Here is a 19721-nt window from a genome sequence, read left to right as displayed (position 1 = left end):
GCCGTTAGGTGAAAAGCACGACTCTGAAGCATCTGAAGCACCAAAGAAAGTTGTTCTAGTTTATCCAGTCGCACTAAGGCGATACATCCATAGCTGCCAAAGTTTGCACGTGTTTCATTTTTGTTCATATATACACGCATTATCGACGCCTTCGGCCTTATCCTTATCGCTCCGTGTGATTGTTTTCGTGCTGCTGCCGTGAGCAGAGTAACCTTTTTCGTCACCGTTTCAGCATTTGGTGCACGTTGAAGGTGATAAATTGTCATACTAGAACGGTGAACCTGCTACGACGTCTCAGATTCCGTGGCCGTCGGCTCTCGAGGTGCGCGACGTTGAGTGTCCACGTTCCGTTTCTGAAATTCCGTATTTGAAGCTTGTCCTGTAGCCGACATGCTCGCTAACGTCCAGAAATTGCGCTTGTGCGGGAGTACTTTGAAACGTACTTCTGGGTCTGTTCGGTTACATCACAAGGAGGCCGAACCTGAGCCAGTGAAAGCGCCTCCCGAACATACAAGCACTACTGACGAGAAAAGCGACGCAAGTTCATCCGACAAGGATCCGTTTGCCCGTTTTCCCGATAACACCAACCCGCAGACCGGTGAAGTCGGTGGCCCCACCGGGCCCGAGCCAACTCGGTACGGAGATTGGGAGCGGAAAGGAAGAGTGTCGGACTTCTAGCACACTGTAAAGCGAGACAGAGGTGGAACGTATAAAACTGCAAAGTACGCTGTAAAGTTGAAACTATTGTGTCCGTGTCCTTTCATCACCATCCTGGCTGCGCCCACTGCAGGGCAAAGGCCTCTCCCATGTTTCGCCAATCAACCCGGTCCTGTGCTTGCTGCGGCCACATTATCACCGCAAACGTATTAATCTCATCTACCCACCTAACTTATCTCCTGCCTCCCTCTCGCGTGCTTGCCTTTTCTTGGAATCAAGTCTGTTACACTTCATGACCAGCGGTTATCTTGCCTACGCTCTACATGCCCACGTCCATTTCTTGATTTCAACTAAGATGTCCTTAACATCCGTTTGTTCCCTGAATCATGAATGGTAGTTTACCACTATCCCTCAAGAGAAACGTGTATATATATAAAAGTGCATCTTACCAGTAATTACCAACAGAGCAGAAACCTGGAGGCTTACCAAGGGGGTTCAACTTAAATTCAACACAGTAAATTCAACACAGTAAGCCATGGAAAGGAAACAAGAAGAGAGCAGAGTGGGTCTGTGTCCTTTACATGCCGTTGTCTTCATGTGGTACTTGTGGTGGCGATTTGTTTAGTCTGGGCAATTGTTCTTGCGAACCAGTCTGTCAGTTGCTGCGCCTGAGTGCCCCTTTCTAAGTAGAGTGTTTCACCATGGATCACTCAACCCACACTCACGAAAAAATAGGAATGCCAAACACTCAGTCATGCACCATTCACGTTGAGGAACCCTCCTTTTCAGGACAAGAGTTGATTCCCAGCCACAGCAGCTGAAGTTCAATGGGGGCGAAATGCACAAACACTCGCGTATACCTACATTTAGGTCAAATTATAGATGGCAGAGTTTTCCATGCCGAAATCACGAGATGACTATGTGTGCACACTGTAAGCGATTGCTCCAGATTAATTTTGACCACTGAGGGTTCTTTAACGTGCACCTAAGTCTCGGTGCACATGTGTTCTTGCATTTCACCTCCATCGAAATGTAGCCGCTTGCTTGCTTGCTTGTGCCTTTTTTCTTGGCTCCTACCCACTTTGGGGGATCAGCCGTGAAACCGGCGGTTAATATAAGGAAAAAAATTGTGAATTAAGACCAAGGATAAGGAATAAATCGGTTGCCTAGGTTATAAACAAAAATTGAAGAATGACTTGTTTATATAGCCATAAAGATAAGCTATAACACAATGCTATGAAATACAATCAACTAGTGGGAGGAATTCCAAAGTACCAAATTTTGATTGGGAATAACACTGTGGCCGAGAACCGAATTCACGTCATCTTTTAAGGGCAACACATTTAGGCCACATTAAAGAACACAAGGCTGTCAAAGTAATCTATGGTGTGCCTCATTTTGGGATGTAAAACCACAGTATTAAAACCCCATTTTTATCGTGCTGTCCAGAAGCCTCCTTTTGTCAGCCTATGAAACAAACTGGACATTCAGTTGAGAGCAGCATGTTTATTTACAATCAGAACGACAGGAGAGCCACCTTTTACCAAAAGAATACAGCAGAAGAAAAAAAGATTGTTCCCAGCTGGCATTGAGCTACTGCAGAAGCCGCCAAGCTGACGGCAAGAGCCGCGCCCACAGGAGTGAAAGAAAAAGAAAGGCCCAGCTATGTACAAGGACAGACCTTCTGCAACGTGCAGCACAAAGCACACCAGGGGTCTTTTGCAGTTTCAGGCAGCTGGAGCTCTGGATTAGCACAAAGGTTGCCTCCCGCGCTCCCTTGGGGAAAAGAAAAAAAGTCTGGTCCAGTGCTTGGGGAAAAAGCTTCGGGGGCAGGAACTTGGGGTGGGCAGACATCGCTCCACCAGGGGCTACCCAACCTAGTTTCGAGCATTCAGTTTTGCAGTACACTATGGCGCTGTGAGTAGAAACAAGAGCAGTGGCAAAGAATACCGTACACAGACGCTGCTCTCGTCTCCCTTTTTTTAATGAAATAGTGACCGCGAGTTAACGCAGAAACGGCACCTAAATCTAACTGCCACTAATAGTAACAATGGCAAGACACCACATTCAGTGTCCGTAGTTTTGCAAACGTGTTGCAGATTTTCGCTCTGCTTGTTAAGATTTTCCAGCAACAGCAGCACCAACGTGTATGAGAACCGAAAGCTCGCAGCTCCTGCCACTACTCACTCCCCCAAGGGCTGGGCCTGCTCCAAAGAGAGGCATATGACCAGAGGCACTCGGTAGAGCTGGAAGTGTGCCCACGAAGGGCACTCCACCAGCCCGTTATCTTTCCCCTCTATCCTCCTCCAAGGTGCGGGGTGGTCGGGTCGTGGCTGCATCACTTGACAAAAGCGGCAAAGACACCCCACATGACCTCGTTGGCGTTGGGCTTGGCGGCCTCGGCCTCCATGTCGAGCTCAAGCAGCTCGCGCACCCGGCGCATGGCCAGCTCGTAGTCGTCGTCTGAGAGTGGAGCAAACGCATTCTCCAGCACGTCCGAGGCGTGCGCTAGCACCAACAGTGCCAACAGCCGCCGGTCCATGCGCTGGGGGTCGTTGACCCAACGGCTCAGCACTGCCTCCTGCACACGGCGCACTAGCTTGCCCTTGGACGTCTGGTCCACCAGTGGGTGTGTGGTCATGTCGAAAAGCAGAAAGTTTTGCTTCTCGGTGGTCAGGACTCCCTTTTCCACCAGGTTCTTGGCCAAGCGCTCGCGGACGTTGCGTAGCTGGTAACGCAGCTTTAGAGGATTCCACGTCTCCCCTGTATAAAAGCAAACCAAAAAATGTCGCTTGCACGCCGATTGCCTTAAAGGGGTCATGAAGCACCCCTTGGGCTTGTTGAAAAAACACAACCTGCAGAAAGCTGACACGGCTATGAACTGCTCTGCAAAATATTACAGTCGTGCGTGCCGCGTAAAGGCCACAAGCGGAGCGCGAAGTTGCCGTTTCCTCAGGCGCCCTCTTTTCAAACAGAGGCCGGTTCTCACTCCCGTCGGTGGGCGGGGCATCTGCACGTTGACGTCGCGGAGACATAGCATGCTTATTGGCCAATAGCCGGATGAGATGCGCTTCTTGCCACGGGGTGCCGCCACTTGCCCGCGCCGCACTCCTCAGTCTGCTAACTTTACACAGTAGCCGCACTCGCGCGTGCGAATCACAGCGGGAGAGCGATCACGTTTCATGACGCGCGCTGACGTAACTTCTTACCCCCGTGCCATCCCTCCCTGTCTAGCTTCCAGTGCGCTCGTCGGCACGAGAAGAGAGAGAAAGCTCTGAGAGCGTGCGCCAAACCCCCGTAACTCTGCTGATTCTTGACGGATTCGAGAAATTTTTGCGGCAATCGATTCGGGAGGCAGTAAACTCCGATACTAAGGTCATTAGATCACTACTTGGAAAAGTGGTTCATGACCCCTTTAAAGGAGTACTGACACAATTTTGATACATTGCAAAAGGGACATTTTTCGTTTCCTTGGTATGCAATGCCAACGCTATCCACACACCGGAGTCGGAGAACATGTGCAAAATATTTTAATTTGACTGACGTTTTCATCGGTGAGCATCTGCAAGCCAGCCCCACTGCAATGAACATTATCCCGATGAGTCAAGGCAGTTTCCCCGAGTTTGCGAGTTCTGCGTCCTGCGTGCAGCCTAAATCGCAGAAATCACTGTCAGGGTCACTGGACGACAATTCACTCATAATTGTTTATGTGCACCACAAGCAGATGACGGATTTGCCGCTAGTATGTCGCGAGTTTCTGTATCCCCGTGACGTCACTTTGCTATGAAACGTCACTGAGAAGCCGCCCCCTCGATATCGAAACCGAAAGTGTCTTTTTAAGGTAGCGGTAATTAAAATATATACAATGCATTCCCAGGCACCACAATACTCATTTTACGTTTCTCGACACCAGTATTTTTATTTAAAGCAACAATCCGAAAATTTTTTAAATTCGTGTCAGTACTCCTTTAATTCCACAATAATGATTATATCAAATGACTGAAACAAGTTTGTGAACCTCCACTGCAGTGAAAAATGCACTGCTGAGAAACACTACGATACTGTTTACAACAAAACACAATCTTTCGTAAGACAGCCGGCATATGTGCCGCACTGTTGTAACTTAATACTTCTTGTAAGTATTTCTTTACAGACTGGTGTACAATGGTCACATTAGCAGTGACAATCAGGAATGTAGCCAGGATATTATTTCAAACGAGTGGGAAGGGAGTGGGGGCTCAGCCCCCTTTATATATGTGTGTGTGTGTTTCTACATGTGCAAACTATACGTATATATATACACACACATACATATATACACTCATACTGAACCCCTTTATCTGGCCACGGTGACAGCATTTAGAACAACATCACTGCATACATTGTCTAAATAGATGCAGACCGTCAAACAGCAACCTTTGATTGACTTCTGCAGTGCTTCTGTTCTGCATCTCACCTTGTCTTACCTGCTACAGTCGGTGCATACATAGATCTGAAAACATGGCTTCTTGCCCCCTTTCACATTAATCAACACATGGATGGAGATGGCGTGGCAAAATACACTTGTCTGCTTTAAGCAGCGGCATGTGTTTGAAATGAATCCGAAATAGTCAGATAAACAAGTGATTTGCAAGTAGTGTGGGCTAAGAACAGAACTAGACTGAAAATCTCTGAACTTGTATCCTACAAAGGGCTCGACAAAATATAAAAGAAAGTGGGCCATTTGACTATATGTTCAGACAGCAATGTGACTGCACTGCATGCAGTTCCTGGACCAGGCCAAACGCTTACTTGTTTCAAAGCTTGCTTTTCAAGTAAAGGAGTTGGTCCCAATTACAGAATTCTGCTGCTATTCGGTAGAAGGTGTACTTATTTTTTTTTTTAAACGAAACATGACAAGCCAATGCGAAATGCATGCCCCAACAACTTGCCATCAGCAAACAGAGGAGACTCGTTTCTTTTCAGTGTGCAAGACATTTTACAAAATGTAGGAAGCACCCTCGTACCACTGAGGTAATCTATCCAGGCCTGCAGGGTCTCAGGGGGTCGAGTCTCTTTGAGGTGGCGCAGTGCCTCATCCAGAAGGACGTCGCCTGTAGGTGTGTCCGAGCGTAGCAGCACTTTGCGCAGCAGCAGCGACCGGCGCCGCACCCCGCATCGCTCCAGCTCGATGCGGCCTCGCAATGCCAGCTCTACCAGGATGCAACCTCGCAGCCCCGACGAAATGCAGTCATTCCAAAAGGATGTGTAGCCCTGCATGTGCCAACGACCTCTGTAAGGTCAGAAGCTCACCACGACATACAGTAGAACTGGTTTATTAAAACTTGTCAATATGTATCTGAGTAGGTGTCAACAATTAAACAGATTTAACACAAGTACATGCCTGTTTAATGCAAGATAAATCAAGAGTATATGTTTGCAGCCACGGGCGTAGCCAGGGGGGGGGTTGGGGGGTTCAAACCACCCCCCGAAATTTTTCAGTTTTGCTTGCGTATATATACACGCACACATACAAACGCACGCACAAACATACATAAAGTATGCTTGAACCCCCCCCCCCGAAAAAAATTTCTGGCTACGCCCCTGTTTGCAGCAATTTCAGAACAGTGTGAAGGAAACCTTTGCACCCTCTGTCACAGGAAGATGAAACAGCTGCTGTCAAGAGGACACTGTGTGGAATTGTTGTGCCCTTCAAGGAACGGGCAGTACGCCACTGTTCCTTTAGATGAGGAAACCCATCGTTTTTCTTTCCTTCTTTTTTATATACAGGTACTGTGTGGAACATGTAAGCAATGCACCAAAACTGACATTATAATTACGACTGGTTGATTTAAAAGCAACATGCAAGCTTACGACAGATGCCATAGCAAAAGACCATAGTAGGTAAACTATGTGAAAGCCAGTTAGCTCATACAGGGCTCAGTTTTTTTTTTATTTGACATTATATATAGTACCCCCATTTTCACATGCATTGTTTCTTTTCATGCGAAAGATCTGCTTACAGCATCTGATTGGTATTTCATTAGAATGACACTAGCAGCTGCAATGTCTTGACAATTCTTCCAATCCAACAAAATCCAACATGATCAAAGTTGACCACTATGTTCAGCTTGGTCCCCTTCGACACCCTCTTTCCAGAGTTTTCCTTTACAGACCAGAAATTTATTCAATAAAAAGGATGTGGAATGTTGGCAATGCAAGCTCTTTCACTGCCATTTAAATTTATGGAACTAAAAGAATAAACTAAAAGAATAAAAAAGGTGCTGTGCTTCAGAGATAAGTAAGCAAGTTCAAGCATTTCCAGGTCGATTTCAGTTTTTACAAACTACCACATTACTAGACAGCAATGCAAGCAGCTGTATTGGTGGTGCCATCTTGTGGTATAGATTTCTAAATTTCAACAGTGAAACTGAAACTGGGTGTGCGCGTGTGGAGCGCAAACTTTGTCCTGTGGCGCTGCAAGCGCCTGCCCCTCTGTGTGTGTGTGTGTGGAGCGCACAACTTTTTTTGTCCTGTGGTGCTGCGAGCACCTGCCCTGTACCAAAAGTGATCAGGAACACCTACTTACTTACTTACTATCCAGAGGGGGCACAGACCTGCTGCTGTATTTGCCAAGTGTGTTCTATTTAGTTGCTGGCATGGTATCTGTTAACATGCAGCCGTTTTTTCTTGTTCCTTTAAACAAGGACGCACATAAAACACAATATTTTTAAAGTACCGGTGTTTGACAAAGCATCACAGGGCATTGCTGTTAGCACTGTTACAGCATTCCACATTTTCGAGAATCCAGTATTTCACAAATGGCAACACACAGACATGCCAACTTCACTTAAAGGACAACACAATGCCAGTCTATGCTCGGGGAGTATCTTTTTTTTTTTTTTGTAATACCTACTTCAACATTTTTCGGCCTAAAAGGTTAACTATGCAGGGCAAACTTTGCCTTTACTTATTTTGCACACAGACTACAGTGGCAGGAAAATTTTGAAATGTCAAACACTGACAGCATATTCAAGCTGTTTTCACAGGACGTCAGCACTCAGACACTGCTGGGTTGAGAGATTCCTTAGAATACAATCCTCGAATATCATAATGCGCTTAGTTGTTCCCAGGCAGATGCTGCTCGTATTCGCTATGGCATGGAAGCTGATTGGGCACATCTAAAGTAGTTATGGCCATGGGTCTCTCATGCCTGCCTTCTTTCCAGCTTAAAAGTAGTTTATAAGAATCATCTCATGGTAGGCATTCCAGAAGTCAGAACTACATATCTGACTCAAATATTTTTTGAGCATCTTACTAAGTTTATGTTTACTAGCAGACTTAAAATTAATGCAGTGAACTCATTAGTGGGTCAGCTTAGATGCAGAAGGACATTGCCACCAACGCTAATTCTGCATATGTGTAGTCACTGGCATTTTAACAACCTCTGAATTATTTTCTTACTTTAACATAATGTTATTTTCAAGAAAAAGTGTGTACTGCAATGTACATTAGCTATGAATACTGAACACGGACAGCACGTTGTGTTAAAAGGCCCTGTGGCGGTGTGCGAAGCAAAACAAGCAAGCCTGGCTGAAAAATGAAAGCAGAAAGAAAAGTCATCAGAAAGAATGTATACATACACCTAAACTGAAGGCTTAAAGGCAACCTACAACTGCTTTAAAGTCACTGGCAATGTAGATTGCAAAAAGCACACAAGGAATACCAAAGCTACTCTTTGTGAGCAATGTAGCAACCCTTTTGCAGTGCAAATAAGCAATTATGGTAAACAATATCATGCAAATAGTGTCGTAAAACAATGCAAGGTTCAACAAAAATGCCAGTAAGTTGTGGCACAAGGTTACACAAACTCCAAAGTTTGTGGAATAGTGTAAGAGAAAAACATGTTGGTTGACAACCTTGAGTAAGAATTGCCTGTGTGCTGTAAAGCCTTTCAGTTGATTCTATTCCGCTTTTATCAGCCAGCACTCATGACCAGGCAATCCTGGCGATAACGCCAGCAATGGAGGGTCCCCTGAGCAGTTTTCACCAGAATTCACGACGGAGGCTAGTCAACAGATCCCACACGTCGACCCTGCACTAGCCTATTCAGCTTTTCAAGACCAACTAATAGATTCCTTACACTTTACAAGTACAGCAAAATTTACAGAAGGGCTGTCATTGCCTTCGTGACACTGTTCAACTTCATTAAAGCAAAGTTGATTTAGCGATTAATGGCTTATACCGCTTAGTAAGCAAGTTCCACTTACACGATATGAAATCAGACTCTGAAACCGTATTCTCGAATAAATATGACGTGCTACGACGTTAGTATTCTTGGAAAACATCCATCCAGAGAGAAAACTCGCTGCTACCCACGCTATTCATACGTAAGTATACGTTTTGTACGCGCTCGGCTGCAAGAGCGCTATGTTTATGCTGAATTCGCGAGCGGCAACGACGAAAGCACTAAGCATAACGGCATCGCAGTCGATCGTCAAGTGCCGGTTCTGGTAAGGCTGGGTATAAGGACGTGGGCAGCGCGGCATTCCCCACGTAATACGAAACGCCGCTACAGGTACGCCGCACGAGCGAGATTGCGGCTGTCACGAATGCCTGCGCCGCTTACTCGTCTCCACACACCGCCAGACTTCAACGAAGTCTGCCAATCGCAGCGTGGAAGAAACGACACGGCGGCAACACGCGTGACACGAGCTTGAAAAAAAAAAAAAAAAAAAAAGTCGCAGCTGCGGGGCATGGAGAAAAGTCCAAGCAGCTGGCAGAAGAAAACAGGTGGACGACGACAGGCCCTCAGAAGCACCATTTTTCGTTCACGAGAAAGCCCGACGGACGTCACTCGCGTTCGCTACTCGGTTCCCGCTTGCGTGAAAATGCGGATCAAAAGGTTAGGTCACGTGAATTCGTGCAACAGAACCCGCAGGCTATGCGGGATGAAGCCTTTCCGGATTAAACGAAAGCTGCAACAAGCTGTTTGCGAGGCAACGGAGCTGACACACGTTAAACCACATTTCGAGCGGCACCGAAACGACTAAGCTCGGGCACAAAAGGGGCCAAAGCGTCCGCAATCTCTACGTAACCATCCCGGCGACCCTGACATGAGGGCGGCTGCAGAGAGCGCTGCGCGAGGTTCCGTTGTGAAAGCTTTAGGCAAAACGAGCCACCGGAAGGAGGCCCCGCCACTGTAATCGTTTTACATTCGACTGTCCAAAGGCAGAGTGCAGTAGCAGCGTGTAATTACTTGCCTCTTTCTCTTTAAGCCCCAAAAGAAGCACTTCTTCCATCAGCGTTAGGCGAGTTTCCTTTGAATCGACATCGTCCTCGCTCTCTGGTCGGTTCACAGGTTCGTCCACGTCTTTGCTCCGACCGTCCGGGTTCGAACAAGCGTTCTTCCTTTGAACGAGTCCCTCTTTACGTAGCATTGTCCCTGGTCGGTGCGAAACCGCTCAGAAAGTGGACATACACGGTCCTTCCCTTATAAGCGGGGTTTCACTTGCCAACGCGTTCTGCACAAACACATAGCACACACTCCCAATCACGTATCCAAGAAAAAATACTGAGCAGCAGCAATGGCGGACAATGACGTCAAGAATCACTGCTTGCCACCGCCTAGTAAAAGGTCTCGTATCAACAAAGAAAAAGAAAATGAGGCATTTGAAGTTCCGACATTTACGAGCAAATTGAATGAACGTTTTTCTCTCATTTTACGCATCTATGAACAACAAACTGTGGATTATAACAGGACAGTCAGCATAACATTTATTTGCCGCGCTGATGAATGGCGTCGCCGAAACCGAAAGTCGCGAAGCTCGTCATCGCCGCATGTGGCAAACCCGGCACGCCAAGCTGTTTCTCGTGGTTCACACTACAGTTCACGCTTGAAGTTTGATCTTTCGGACGTTTGGTCAACGCTCAAGGTAGCAGTCGCACGGAGTGACGCCCCTCTCCGCACAGTAATCATGCCGCTGGCAGCGTTGTCATCCGTGGAAGAGCTACAGCAGCAGTTAACGATATGTAGAAACGAAATAGCCAATTTGCGGTAAGTGATATTTTGTATACCGTTTTGATCATTGATTGATACTATACATGATAATGGATATTGTTGCTGAATCTATTTGTCGTGCCGCTTTATTACAGGACCAAACTGCGGGCGATGAGCGCGCAGTTTAACCGACAGTGCAAAGAAATTTTGCAGGCGTTAGAAGTTCGAAGTGGAAACGTCGAAACGATACCTAACCATCCTCGAGACTGCGGTACGCATTCGTGCTTATTTTTCTGGCACTTATTTGCGGATTCGCGTGGTACTGTTCCCTGCGACGACAGATAAATATGAGATAACTTGAGCGCGATGCAACAAAGGCTTGCCAAAATGTATGCGCGATGTTTATGATGTTGAGAACAGGGGCAGTGGAGATATATGAAGCTTGTTGCACTTGCAGTAATTAATTTGTATGGGCGGATTGTAGGTGAGCTCATAGAAGCCGTGACTGCAACAATTTTCGTTACTATTGTCATCTTTGTGACGTGATTTTTGTGTGTTCTAAGGCCAGCACATGTTGAATTCAAACGTCTTCTGACGGTCGTCTCATATGTCATGCTGTGACTTCGCCTTAATGGCAGACAACTCCAACACCTTACAATACCGTCACAGCTGGTCAATCCTTTTCCAGAATCGCCAAAGAGCAACAGTTTCACGTTCCAGCCTATAGGATACGTTCAGACGGCATTCCCCTTCAAGAATGGAACACCTCGTCAAGGCTGCATTTGTCCCGAAAGCCAGGCAGTTCTGACATTAGACAAACGAGTTTTCACATGCCCTGAACATAGCCTGGAGGGGCTCGACAAGTTTTCCCATGTATGGTGAGTGCAGTTGGTGTCATAGTGCTTTACATAATAGGCTTGCTTTTTTAAACTCTTTGTTTAAACTTGTGAAAAGCCTCGGCTTAGACCACCCTACTTGCAGCATTGACAGAGTATTCCACAGTCTGCATTTCAAAGCACTGTCAAATTCGAAGAATAAGTGAAACTGGCATGTTTTCGCATACCCAGGGAACTTGTGAGGTGATGCACACGAGCGCGTTGAGGCTGGATTATTTGTGCATTCAATTCCCATGTCTATGGCTTAACCAAAACTCGCACGCACCTGCTCACACTTTTTATGTAGCATCCGTAACTAACTGCTCGAAGTGAAATAGGAGGAAATGAGACATTGTTCCATTGCACAACTCGTTCAGCATGAGCCAACTAGTACACAGCAGAGTATTTTAACATTTTTTAGGCACTTTTTTAGCTATTCAGCACTATCCTTGCACCAGTAGTCTTGCAATGCTGGTTGGCACAAGAGAAGGCTGCATCTGCATGTCAGTGGATTCTGGAAGGTGTACCCCCTTCGTTTTATTTGTCATCTTCCAAACATTGCAAGATTGGCTCAGTCGTAGCTTGTACATATATAGCTGGAGGAATCCACCAGCCATTGAGAGTTGTATACATACGAGTAGTGACGATTATGTCCAGGCTTGCCTTGACAGCGAGGCATATCGTCAAGCAAGCTTGTGTGCCAGGGAAGCCCTCGTTCAATCCTGACATTGGACAGACTTTCTATTGAAAGGACTAAAGGCAAGAAAAGATATGCACCTATCTAACTATGTAATCACTTACTGCACAGTGCCTGGTACAATGCAAGAAAATCTTCACGTTAATATAACCGAAAATATTATCTTTATTGTCAAAAAGTGTGGTGGAATGCACAGCAAATATTTCAGTGGTTTAAGCTAGCAAAACGGGTTTAGAATGAAGCACGAATTTCTAATACAAAGACCTACATATCAACTGCACACAAGACCGATTACGGTTAGCTTCTTTTATAGTTCTAGTATATTATTGATTGACCCAGCACGGTGGTCTGGTGCAGTGGTTCTCAAACGGGGGTCTGCGAAGCCATTTTTGGGAGTCCGCGAAACCCATCCTCAAAAAAAAAAAAAAAAAAAAAAAAAGCTTTTTTTTTTTGGAGGCACCGCACACTACGTACAGTGACAGCAGCCTCTTTGGATTTTTGGTACGATTCACAGCATAACCCCATTGCCTTGTGGCGGAGCTGACATGTTTCCCCATCTCTATGAGATGGCTGTAAAGCTTTTGTTTCAATTTTCTACGATATATGTACGCGAGCATGCTTTTCCCAGGCTTGCATGTTTGAAGAGCAAACACAGACAGCTAGAAACAGGTTGAATGTGTTTGCAGGCCGCACAGCTTATTAACAGGCTGTTGAGATCGAATTGGTGTCAGTTGGAACATTCTTTGCCAGAGAGAAACAAAAGGCACCTATTTCATGCTGCATGTTGTTAACTTGTGACCCCCCCCCTCCCCTTATCTCACTGCAAGGGGTCCCTCATCACTGCCACCATTCCACTAGGGGTCCCTGAAACATCCATGGCTGAGAACCACTGGTCTAGTGGTTATGGTGTTTGACTGCTGACCCAAAGGTCGCGGGATCTAATCCTGGCCACGGTGGCCGCACTTTCGATGGGGGCGAAAATGCTTGAGGCTCGTGTACTTAGATTTAGGTGCACATTAAAGAACAAGAGATGGTTCAAATTTCCGGAGCCCTCCACTACGGCGTCTCTCATAATCATTTTGTGGTCTTGGGACGTAAAACCCCAACAATTATATTACTATTATATTACTATTATATTAGCATTGATTGGGAGGGGCAAATGATGCTTATTTCTGCAGCCCATAGGGGAGCAAGGCACAGAGTCGCATAGTCATAATTGTGCATAGTGTGCCTGTACTGCGTAATAGCTTTCTCTCTCTCTTTTGTGTTCTTTGCGTAGGCTGCTGTCAGTGTTTGACCGCAATACCAGGAAGGAAGGCTCGGGGGAGTTTGCATACAAAAGCAAAGTTCAGCCACCCCGCCTAGGTGGCCAGACCTGGGGTGTCCTTGCCAGCCGTTCCCCACATCGACCCTGTCCCGTGGGGCTGACGTTAGCACGGTTGCATTCAGTCCAAGGTGCAGCCAGAGACTTTTACAACTCATTATGATTTATGTATATGGTGTTGTTCACTTCAGCATGTTTACCATTGTTGGATATCACAAGAAGCTGTAGTGACAATGCAAAAGCAAAATCTGGTTTTAATGGAGGATGTGACAGGATTCAGAAAGACTTTAGTCATCTGTCTTGTCTTATCTACTGCACATGATCCTGTGCTGCAATTGGAGAGATTGCGACTGGCTCGGATCATGCCCCGCTGTGCTGTAGCGAACCAGTTTTTTGTCTCTGTAACCAGCCTTTTATAATGCTCTCTCTCTGAGCTGCAAGGGGTTTTCAACGTGCATCTAAGTGCATGAGCATGCTGAGTTTCATTCCCTTTGAAATGTGGCCATCATGGTAGCACGTCAAGCATAATCATAGTATAGCGAGTAAATATCATTGTGCTGGTCCTCACGATACATTTGTATTTACAAATTTACCTACCGCATTTCCTAAAAAAAAATTGCATATAATGCGAGCGGTTGGCAGCATTTGTGCAAACCATTTTTGCTAAAAAAAAAGGGGGGGGGGGGGGGCTTGATAAATTGCTTCTCCGCTACACTAAGAAGCTGCCAGCTCCTTGGCTTCAAGAATATGCTAATGATTATCGACCCAGTTATGTAGGCCTGTAACAGTGTTTCAGTGTGATTACATTTCCAAGACTTCCAAGAAAAGTATGCATAATATATACATACAGATGGCAGTCTTGGATAAAAAGGTAGCCAGCAGAATGTTTAAGCCAGCGAGGGAAGACTGAGCCCTAAAGCACAGAGTAATGTGTGTAAATTTGCTATCCCTGCACATTCCAGTTATGCATAATATTTGCAGTACAATTTTGATGCCAGGTGATTGTGTGTGTTCTAAAGTGTTGTGTTGGCATGCATATAGTGCGTAAATGGCTTTGCTTCAAGTGGAAAACCACTGTACATGTCGCGCCACACTGTCGTACCTGTATTTGTACTATTGCACCCAGTACGAGCTACGACATGCCCACGCTTTGCTATGCGTTTGTATCAAAAACAATGTGCAAAAACTATGTAGGAAGGGGGAAAGTGGCATAGCAATCTGTGCACTATTTGCAAAACAATATATTGGGCAGTCAGCACACAAAGAGGCACCTTAGATAATGGCAAGCAGACCATGGAAAAAGAGTAGCTAGGAGTGTACATTACATCATGGCAGCCGACCTTTGCAAGCAATCTTTCTGTGCAGCTATCCCCTTCACATTTTCCATCACACGATTGGCCTAGCACGTGGCCTCTGAATGTACAGGGTTCACCACATCTCAGGTGAACATGTGATTTGTAGAGCTGTGCGAATAGCAAAATTTTGGGTGCGAAGCGAATTCGAATATTGAAGTGCGAGTGCGAATAGAATATTTTTCGAATATTTCTTGAATACTTCGAAGCGAAATTGCAAAAAAAAAAAAAGTTGGAGAGGATTCCTAAGCATATACTTACGAGATAGCAACATGAAAGTGCTTCTTTTCGCTAGGTTGAAGCGTAATGTAGAGGCCAAATTGTATTTATGTACATGATTTGGTGCAACCAAAGTGTTGCAAAGATACCATGGTAGGCAAAGATGCCATTTCCTCAGCCTCTCCTCCTTTTTCAACTTCTGTGGAGGCCCAACTGATATGGCGGGCAAGGGTGTGCTCCCTTCAAGTCCGGAGTTCCAAATCTGCCTCGTAGACATCGACATGCAAGGACATCTGAAATATCATGGTGTCAATAAAGTTTCTGCGAGGTCTTCAATACTAACAAGGTTGCACCTTAGATGTGGATGACCCTGTACGTACTTGTTGGGGATGTTTCAGTTACAGTATATTTTTTATTGATGCACAATTGATCACTTGCCGTAACTCTGCCGGCAGAACAGAAATTGACTTACTGCATGCTCATACATGACAATTGCATGTTGGGCCAATATGTTCGGCTTCAGTTGTGTTGTGCAGTGTTGTCATCCTGCGTTCGGATAATGGCTGTATGCTTATGGAGCAGCAGGCAGCGAGAATATCATCCTTCACCATAACAGTTCGTTTTCAAGTTGGACAAAGCTCTCCTTTCAGTTCACTTGGGCTTTTACAAGAATCTTATTTGAAGCCATGGCAATGCGCTGCTTTTTTCCTGCAGTCTGTCTCGTGCAGTTTGCTTTGTCCCGTTTAAGTTCATTTCCCACAATACTTTTACTCAAATAGCCCATTTTGCCGTTGCTTGTTCAGCAAGACTATCACCTAGTTTTTTTGTTTTTCTTGTCAGTCCGACTTGCATGAGTGCTTTAAAGGAAATCGTGGTTTCTATACCTGGCAAAACGACAAACAGCCACATTGCCAAAATATCAATTTTCTATGGCCCTTGGTCATTACTTCAAACAAGTACCACGAGTCAAAAACAACTCCCATCTTTTTTTTTTTTTATGTGATAAGTATATGCTGTGGACTTGCAACGAGGGCCTTGTGGTAGCCACTGCGTTGCCTATTCGTTTCCCTTCTCCTTGAAAACCTGCCTTTGTACCCCTGCTCAAGCCCAGGAATGGAAGTGCAGCCTCTCTCCACTCGAAACATCATTAAGAACAAACTATTTTGGAATTATGTATTTGTTACTTCTCTCAAATAACATTGGACGAACTGCTGTGTCCTTCCACCATCGGCACTTGCAGCAGTTGTCGAATTTTCAGACCAGGACTGGGTGCACTGATGTCCATGGGCAGTAGTGTTCCTGGAACTATGCATGCTTTCTCGAATGCAGCCTCTTCGAGGTTTGGCAAAATACAATGAAGCTACAGTTCAGTCCTATTACGTGCTCTGTGTTGTTTTCTTGTCGGTGTTTAAGAGTGCTACAGCAGCAGGTTAAAAATAAAGATTCCAAGCTTCAGAAAAAAAATACACAGCAATTTGTGCTGTTAAGAGATGTGACATGCCCCCATTAGGCTATGCTGATTATGGTATGCAAGTTTTTGTAAGGCATCAAATGAGTCTTCTGGAAACGAGATTTGTCATATCATTTATTCAAGATGGCTTTATAGGTCAAACACTGATCTAGACTTAGCCACGACCACAGTAGAAAGCTAGTTTCGAGCTCATCACAAGACAAACATTAGCAGTGCCATTTTTCACTGCATTCATATTAGATTGGCACATTAGAGGCAGAACTGTAAGCTGCTGATATTGCTAAGGAAGGTTTGGCAACATTTGCACTCTTATGGCACTATTAAACCATAGACTTTCTACCAAACTTATGCTGATACAATAACAGCCTTATGGCCAAAATAAAATGAACGAGTTTTGTTTATGTCAAGTAGGCGTGGCTACTAGATTAAGCATCAATTGCATGAATTGTGCAAATCTGCCAAAACAGAAGCACTTGCTGCAATTTAAACGGCTCAAACAAAGGATAATGCATAGCAGCCACTAAAGTTGACCTCATCTTGTAGCATGCTGCAAGACTTGATAGCTGAAATTCTGCAGCACTCAAGTTTGCCCAAAAATTATCCTTGAAGACTCTCAGTGACCAAGAGTTGTCAGAATAACGCGGAGTCTGCAGTTTAATACTGTGAATAGCCTCAACACTATGCAAAGTTTGTTTGTGGTGGACGTTAGCCTGCATGAAGCTGGTATTGTCTTTCAACCACACAGGTTCTGCACTGCACCTTTCTGGAGTGGACCTCGTGGACGGGACACCGATCCTCGACATTAAGCCCTACTTGCCTCAGTACGATAGCCCCCAGCAGGAGACCTCGGACGAGACGCCAGACATTCGATGGGCCCACTGGATCGAGGAGGCCACCAAACTGGCAGTTGACTTTACCCCGAAGGCCAGAGAGCAGCTTTCCCATTTTCACGGGTGCAACAGCCACCCCGCTTCAGAATCGCACTGCTGTTGGTGTTTGCAGCATTTTGAGGATTCGCACGCTGCAGCCAGAGCGCTGGAATGCCTTCTGAAGGCTGATCCACGTTCCATCCATCGCAAGGACAACTGTGCGGACAGGCTGTACTACTGTGTATTGGACAGCATCCATGTTACTGCATGGTTTGATGAAGGACGAGCAGAGGTGCTGAAAGTAAGACCTCGTGCAGAAGAGGAAGGAGGGGAGCTTGCTGGCACCTGTTAGCTACCCAAGACAAGTTATTAAAAAGCTGCTAAATTTAAAGGTTAGTAGTTATTAGCACACACCTCATCATGTTAATGCAAAGAGGCAGGTGTGCATTGCAACAAACTTTTAAGGGTGCTATACTACTGCCCTAGAAACTGCAGTAGAACTTCCTTTACATGAAAGCCAACTTGTCAACAGTGCCAATTTTCTCAGTGGTTCTCGCAAGGCTCTGCACCCTCACGAGGCCTGGTACATAAACTTACTCCCTTCAGCAAAAATGTGGCAGAATTGGCATACTACCGCATTATGCCATATGCTACAGAAAAGCCATTCTTAAGTAGCCACACGTTCCAGTGACTTTCCATTCAATATATTAGTAATCAAGTTGCGTCAGATGCACCGACAAAAACAGTTTCCGACCCCATTTGTATTGCATGGGCCACCACAAATCGCAATTTTTACTGCTTCCCCAATTGTTTTCCCCAAGTTTTTGGAGTTGCACTGTATGCCTGACAAGGTTTTGGAGCACGAATAAAGAGGAAAGTATTGTATACACACTAGTGCAATGTTAATGGAAAGTTGCAAAAACAACCCTCTCCTCCAACCACTACACACCTGAAGTCTGGGCTACGTGGAGCAGCACAGAGTTCTCATGCTCCAAAAGCTTTTATCGCAGGTAGAATAATTTCCCTTTAAGTGAAACAACCGTCCAACGCACTGCTAATACCGTGCCCAAGAAAAGCAGGAAAGCTTGCAGCAGGGAGTGCAACAGAACCATGCTTTTTGCCTCGTACATGTGAGCTTTTGGAAAGGGCAGGCAGTGGCGCAAACTTACCTGGGTGGTGGGTGTTCTTTTGCCTGGGAACTTGCCACCAGGCTCATGTTTTCCCGGATTCAAAGATTTCGCCTGCAGACACTTTCTCAGAGCAGCAGGACACAAACTTCCATAAGGCCAGTAGATGTCAAGGACAGTGCAGTCGGCAACATGCCAACTGAAGTGTTGGTTTCACGATTTCACTGTACCACAACAGCTGTGCTAAAGCTGTGCAATGATTGCTGCAAGAACAGTATTTTTATTCGATTTAACTAACCTAATGAAGGCTATTAGTTTTTCTATGTTATGGCCAGTCAGTGACATCTACAATCTTATGTGAAGCTTGCACTTACCTACATCAGGCAAATGAACATCCAAACTTCGAAGTCGTAAATGTTCTCCACAGCAACAGCATTTCACACCTTGCAGGTTCATTGGTGCACAAACTCTGGCCCCTCACCCCACAAGGGAATATACCACATTTCAGCACTTATAACCTGCCCCTGCACTTCACCTGAATTCACAGTCGCAATTGCAGTATTGCACCGAAGGAATAACTGCAAGATCCAAGATGGATAGGTGGGCTATTTTGGTATTGCATTGTTTTGTAAGGCACCTAGGGCCCGATAGATGACAAACGAATAGTATCAAAAGATATACGCTCATGGATAAGTCACGAGTGAAAACTCTCGTCCGATACTCTTCGGCAAGTCTTTCCTGCACCCTCGGTTGCTTACAGAAAGATTGAGACCTTCCTGTGCAATGCAACGTTTGGAAACAATTTTGTCCTTTACATGTTCAGTCACCACCACCTTCGCTGCTACTTTGAAGAGTGATTTGGCGTCGGTGCACCGAGCAGGAGTATGAGAATGTTGAATCGAGATGCTGCTTTACGACAAACAGTTGCAGTGAAGTTGCGCTTCAAGGTAAAATGAGTACATAACCCACATCAGTGCTTGGCAATTCTGTGTGAATTACATGTGCAAAAATGTGGTATGCGTAATCGGGAGCACCTCTTGGATGTTTTTGGGCAGGAGACACCATAAGTCATGAAGGTTGCTTTACAGCACACAACACATTCAAGGAACCCTGCTCGCCAGTAAGGGAGAATCACTGGGCAGTGAAGATGG

The 19721-nt window shown here is 45.5% G+C and overlaps 2 protein-coding genes across 2 annotated transcripts; one reads left to right on the top strand and one right to left on the bottom strand.

Moving 5' to 3' along the window:
* Nucleotides 1-2147: 2147 nt before the first annotated feature.
* LOC119387381 (Golgi phosphoprotein 3 homolog sauron) lies at nt 2148-10229 on the bottom strand. The gene is made up of 3 exons (XM_037654752.2): nt 9900-10229; nt 5664-5910; nt 2148-3420 (listed from the first exon to the last, which is right to left on the bottom strand). The coding sequence occupies exons 1-3, from the start codon at nt 10074-10076 to the stop codon at nt 2996-2998; spliced, it is 849 nt and encodes a 282-aa protein (XP_037510680.1). The 5' UTR covers nt 10077-10229; the 3' UTR covers nt 2148-2995.
* A 235-nt stretch (nt 10230-10464) lies between these two features.
* Nucleotides 10465-17834, top strand: LOC119387377 (tRNA (adenine(37)-N6)-methyltransferase). Its single transcript, XM_037654749.2, has 5 exons — nt 10465-10693; nt 10792-10907; nt 11325-11514; nt 13488-13663; nt 17320-17834. Exons 1-5 carry the CDS (start codon nt 10614-10616, stop codon nt 17793-17795), a joined length of 1038 nt encoding a protein of 345 aa, XP_037510677.1. The 5' UTR covers nt 10465-10613; the 3' UTR covers nt 17796-17834.
* The last annotated feature ends 1887 nt before the right edge of the window (nt 17835-19721 follow it).

This window comes from Rhipicephalus sanguineus, chromosome 3 (assembly GCF_013339695.2).
Source record: "Rhipicephalus sanguineus isolate Rsan-2018 chromosome 3, BIME_Rsan_1.4, whole genome shotgun sequence".
Lineage (NCBI taxonomy): Eukaryota > Metazoa > Arthropoda > Arachnida > Ixodida > Ixodidae > Rhipicephalus > Rhipicephalus sanguineus.
Note: the sequence above shows the minus strand (reverse complement) of the source record. Positions and strands in the feature narration are given on the sequence as shown.

What these genes read in the sequence shown, in the direction of transcription:
- LOC119387381 (XM_037654752.2), bottom strand. Translation starts at nt 10,076, where the DNA reads ATGCTACGTAAAGAGGGACTCGTTCAAAGGAAGAACGCTTGTTCGAAC. An exon ending in TGGGGCTTAAAGAGAAAGAG is followed by an intron (nt 5,911 to 9,899) that starts GCAAGTAATTAC and finishes TGGCACATGCAG; the next exon opens with GGCTACACATCCTTTTGGAA. An exon ending in CTGGATAGATTACCTCAGTG is followed by an intron (nt 3,421 to 5,663) that starts GTACGAGGGTGC and finishes GCTTTTATACAG; the next exon opens with GGGAGACGTGGAATCCTCTA.
- LOC119387377 (XM_037654749.2), top strand. Translation starts at nt 10,614, where the DNA reads ATGCCGCTGGCAGCGTTGTCATCCGTGGAAGAGCTACAGCAGCAGTTA. An exon ending in AACGAAATAGCCAATTTGCG is followed by an intron (nt 10,694 to 10,791) that starts GTAAGTGATATT and finishes GCTTTATTACAG; the next exon opens with GACCAAACTGCGGGCGATGA. An exon ending in TAACCATCCTCGAGACTGCG is followed by an intron (nt 10,908 to 11,324) that starts GTACGCATTCGT and finishes ATCCTTTTCCAG; the next exon opens with AATCGCCAAAGAGCAACAGT.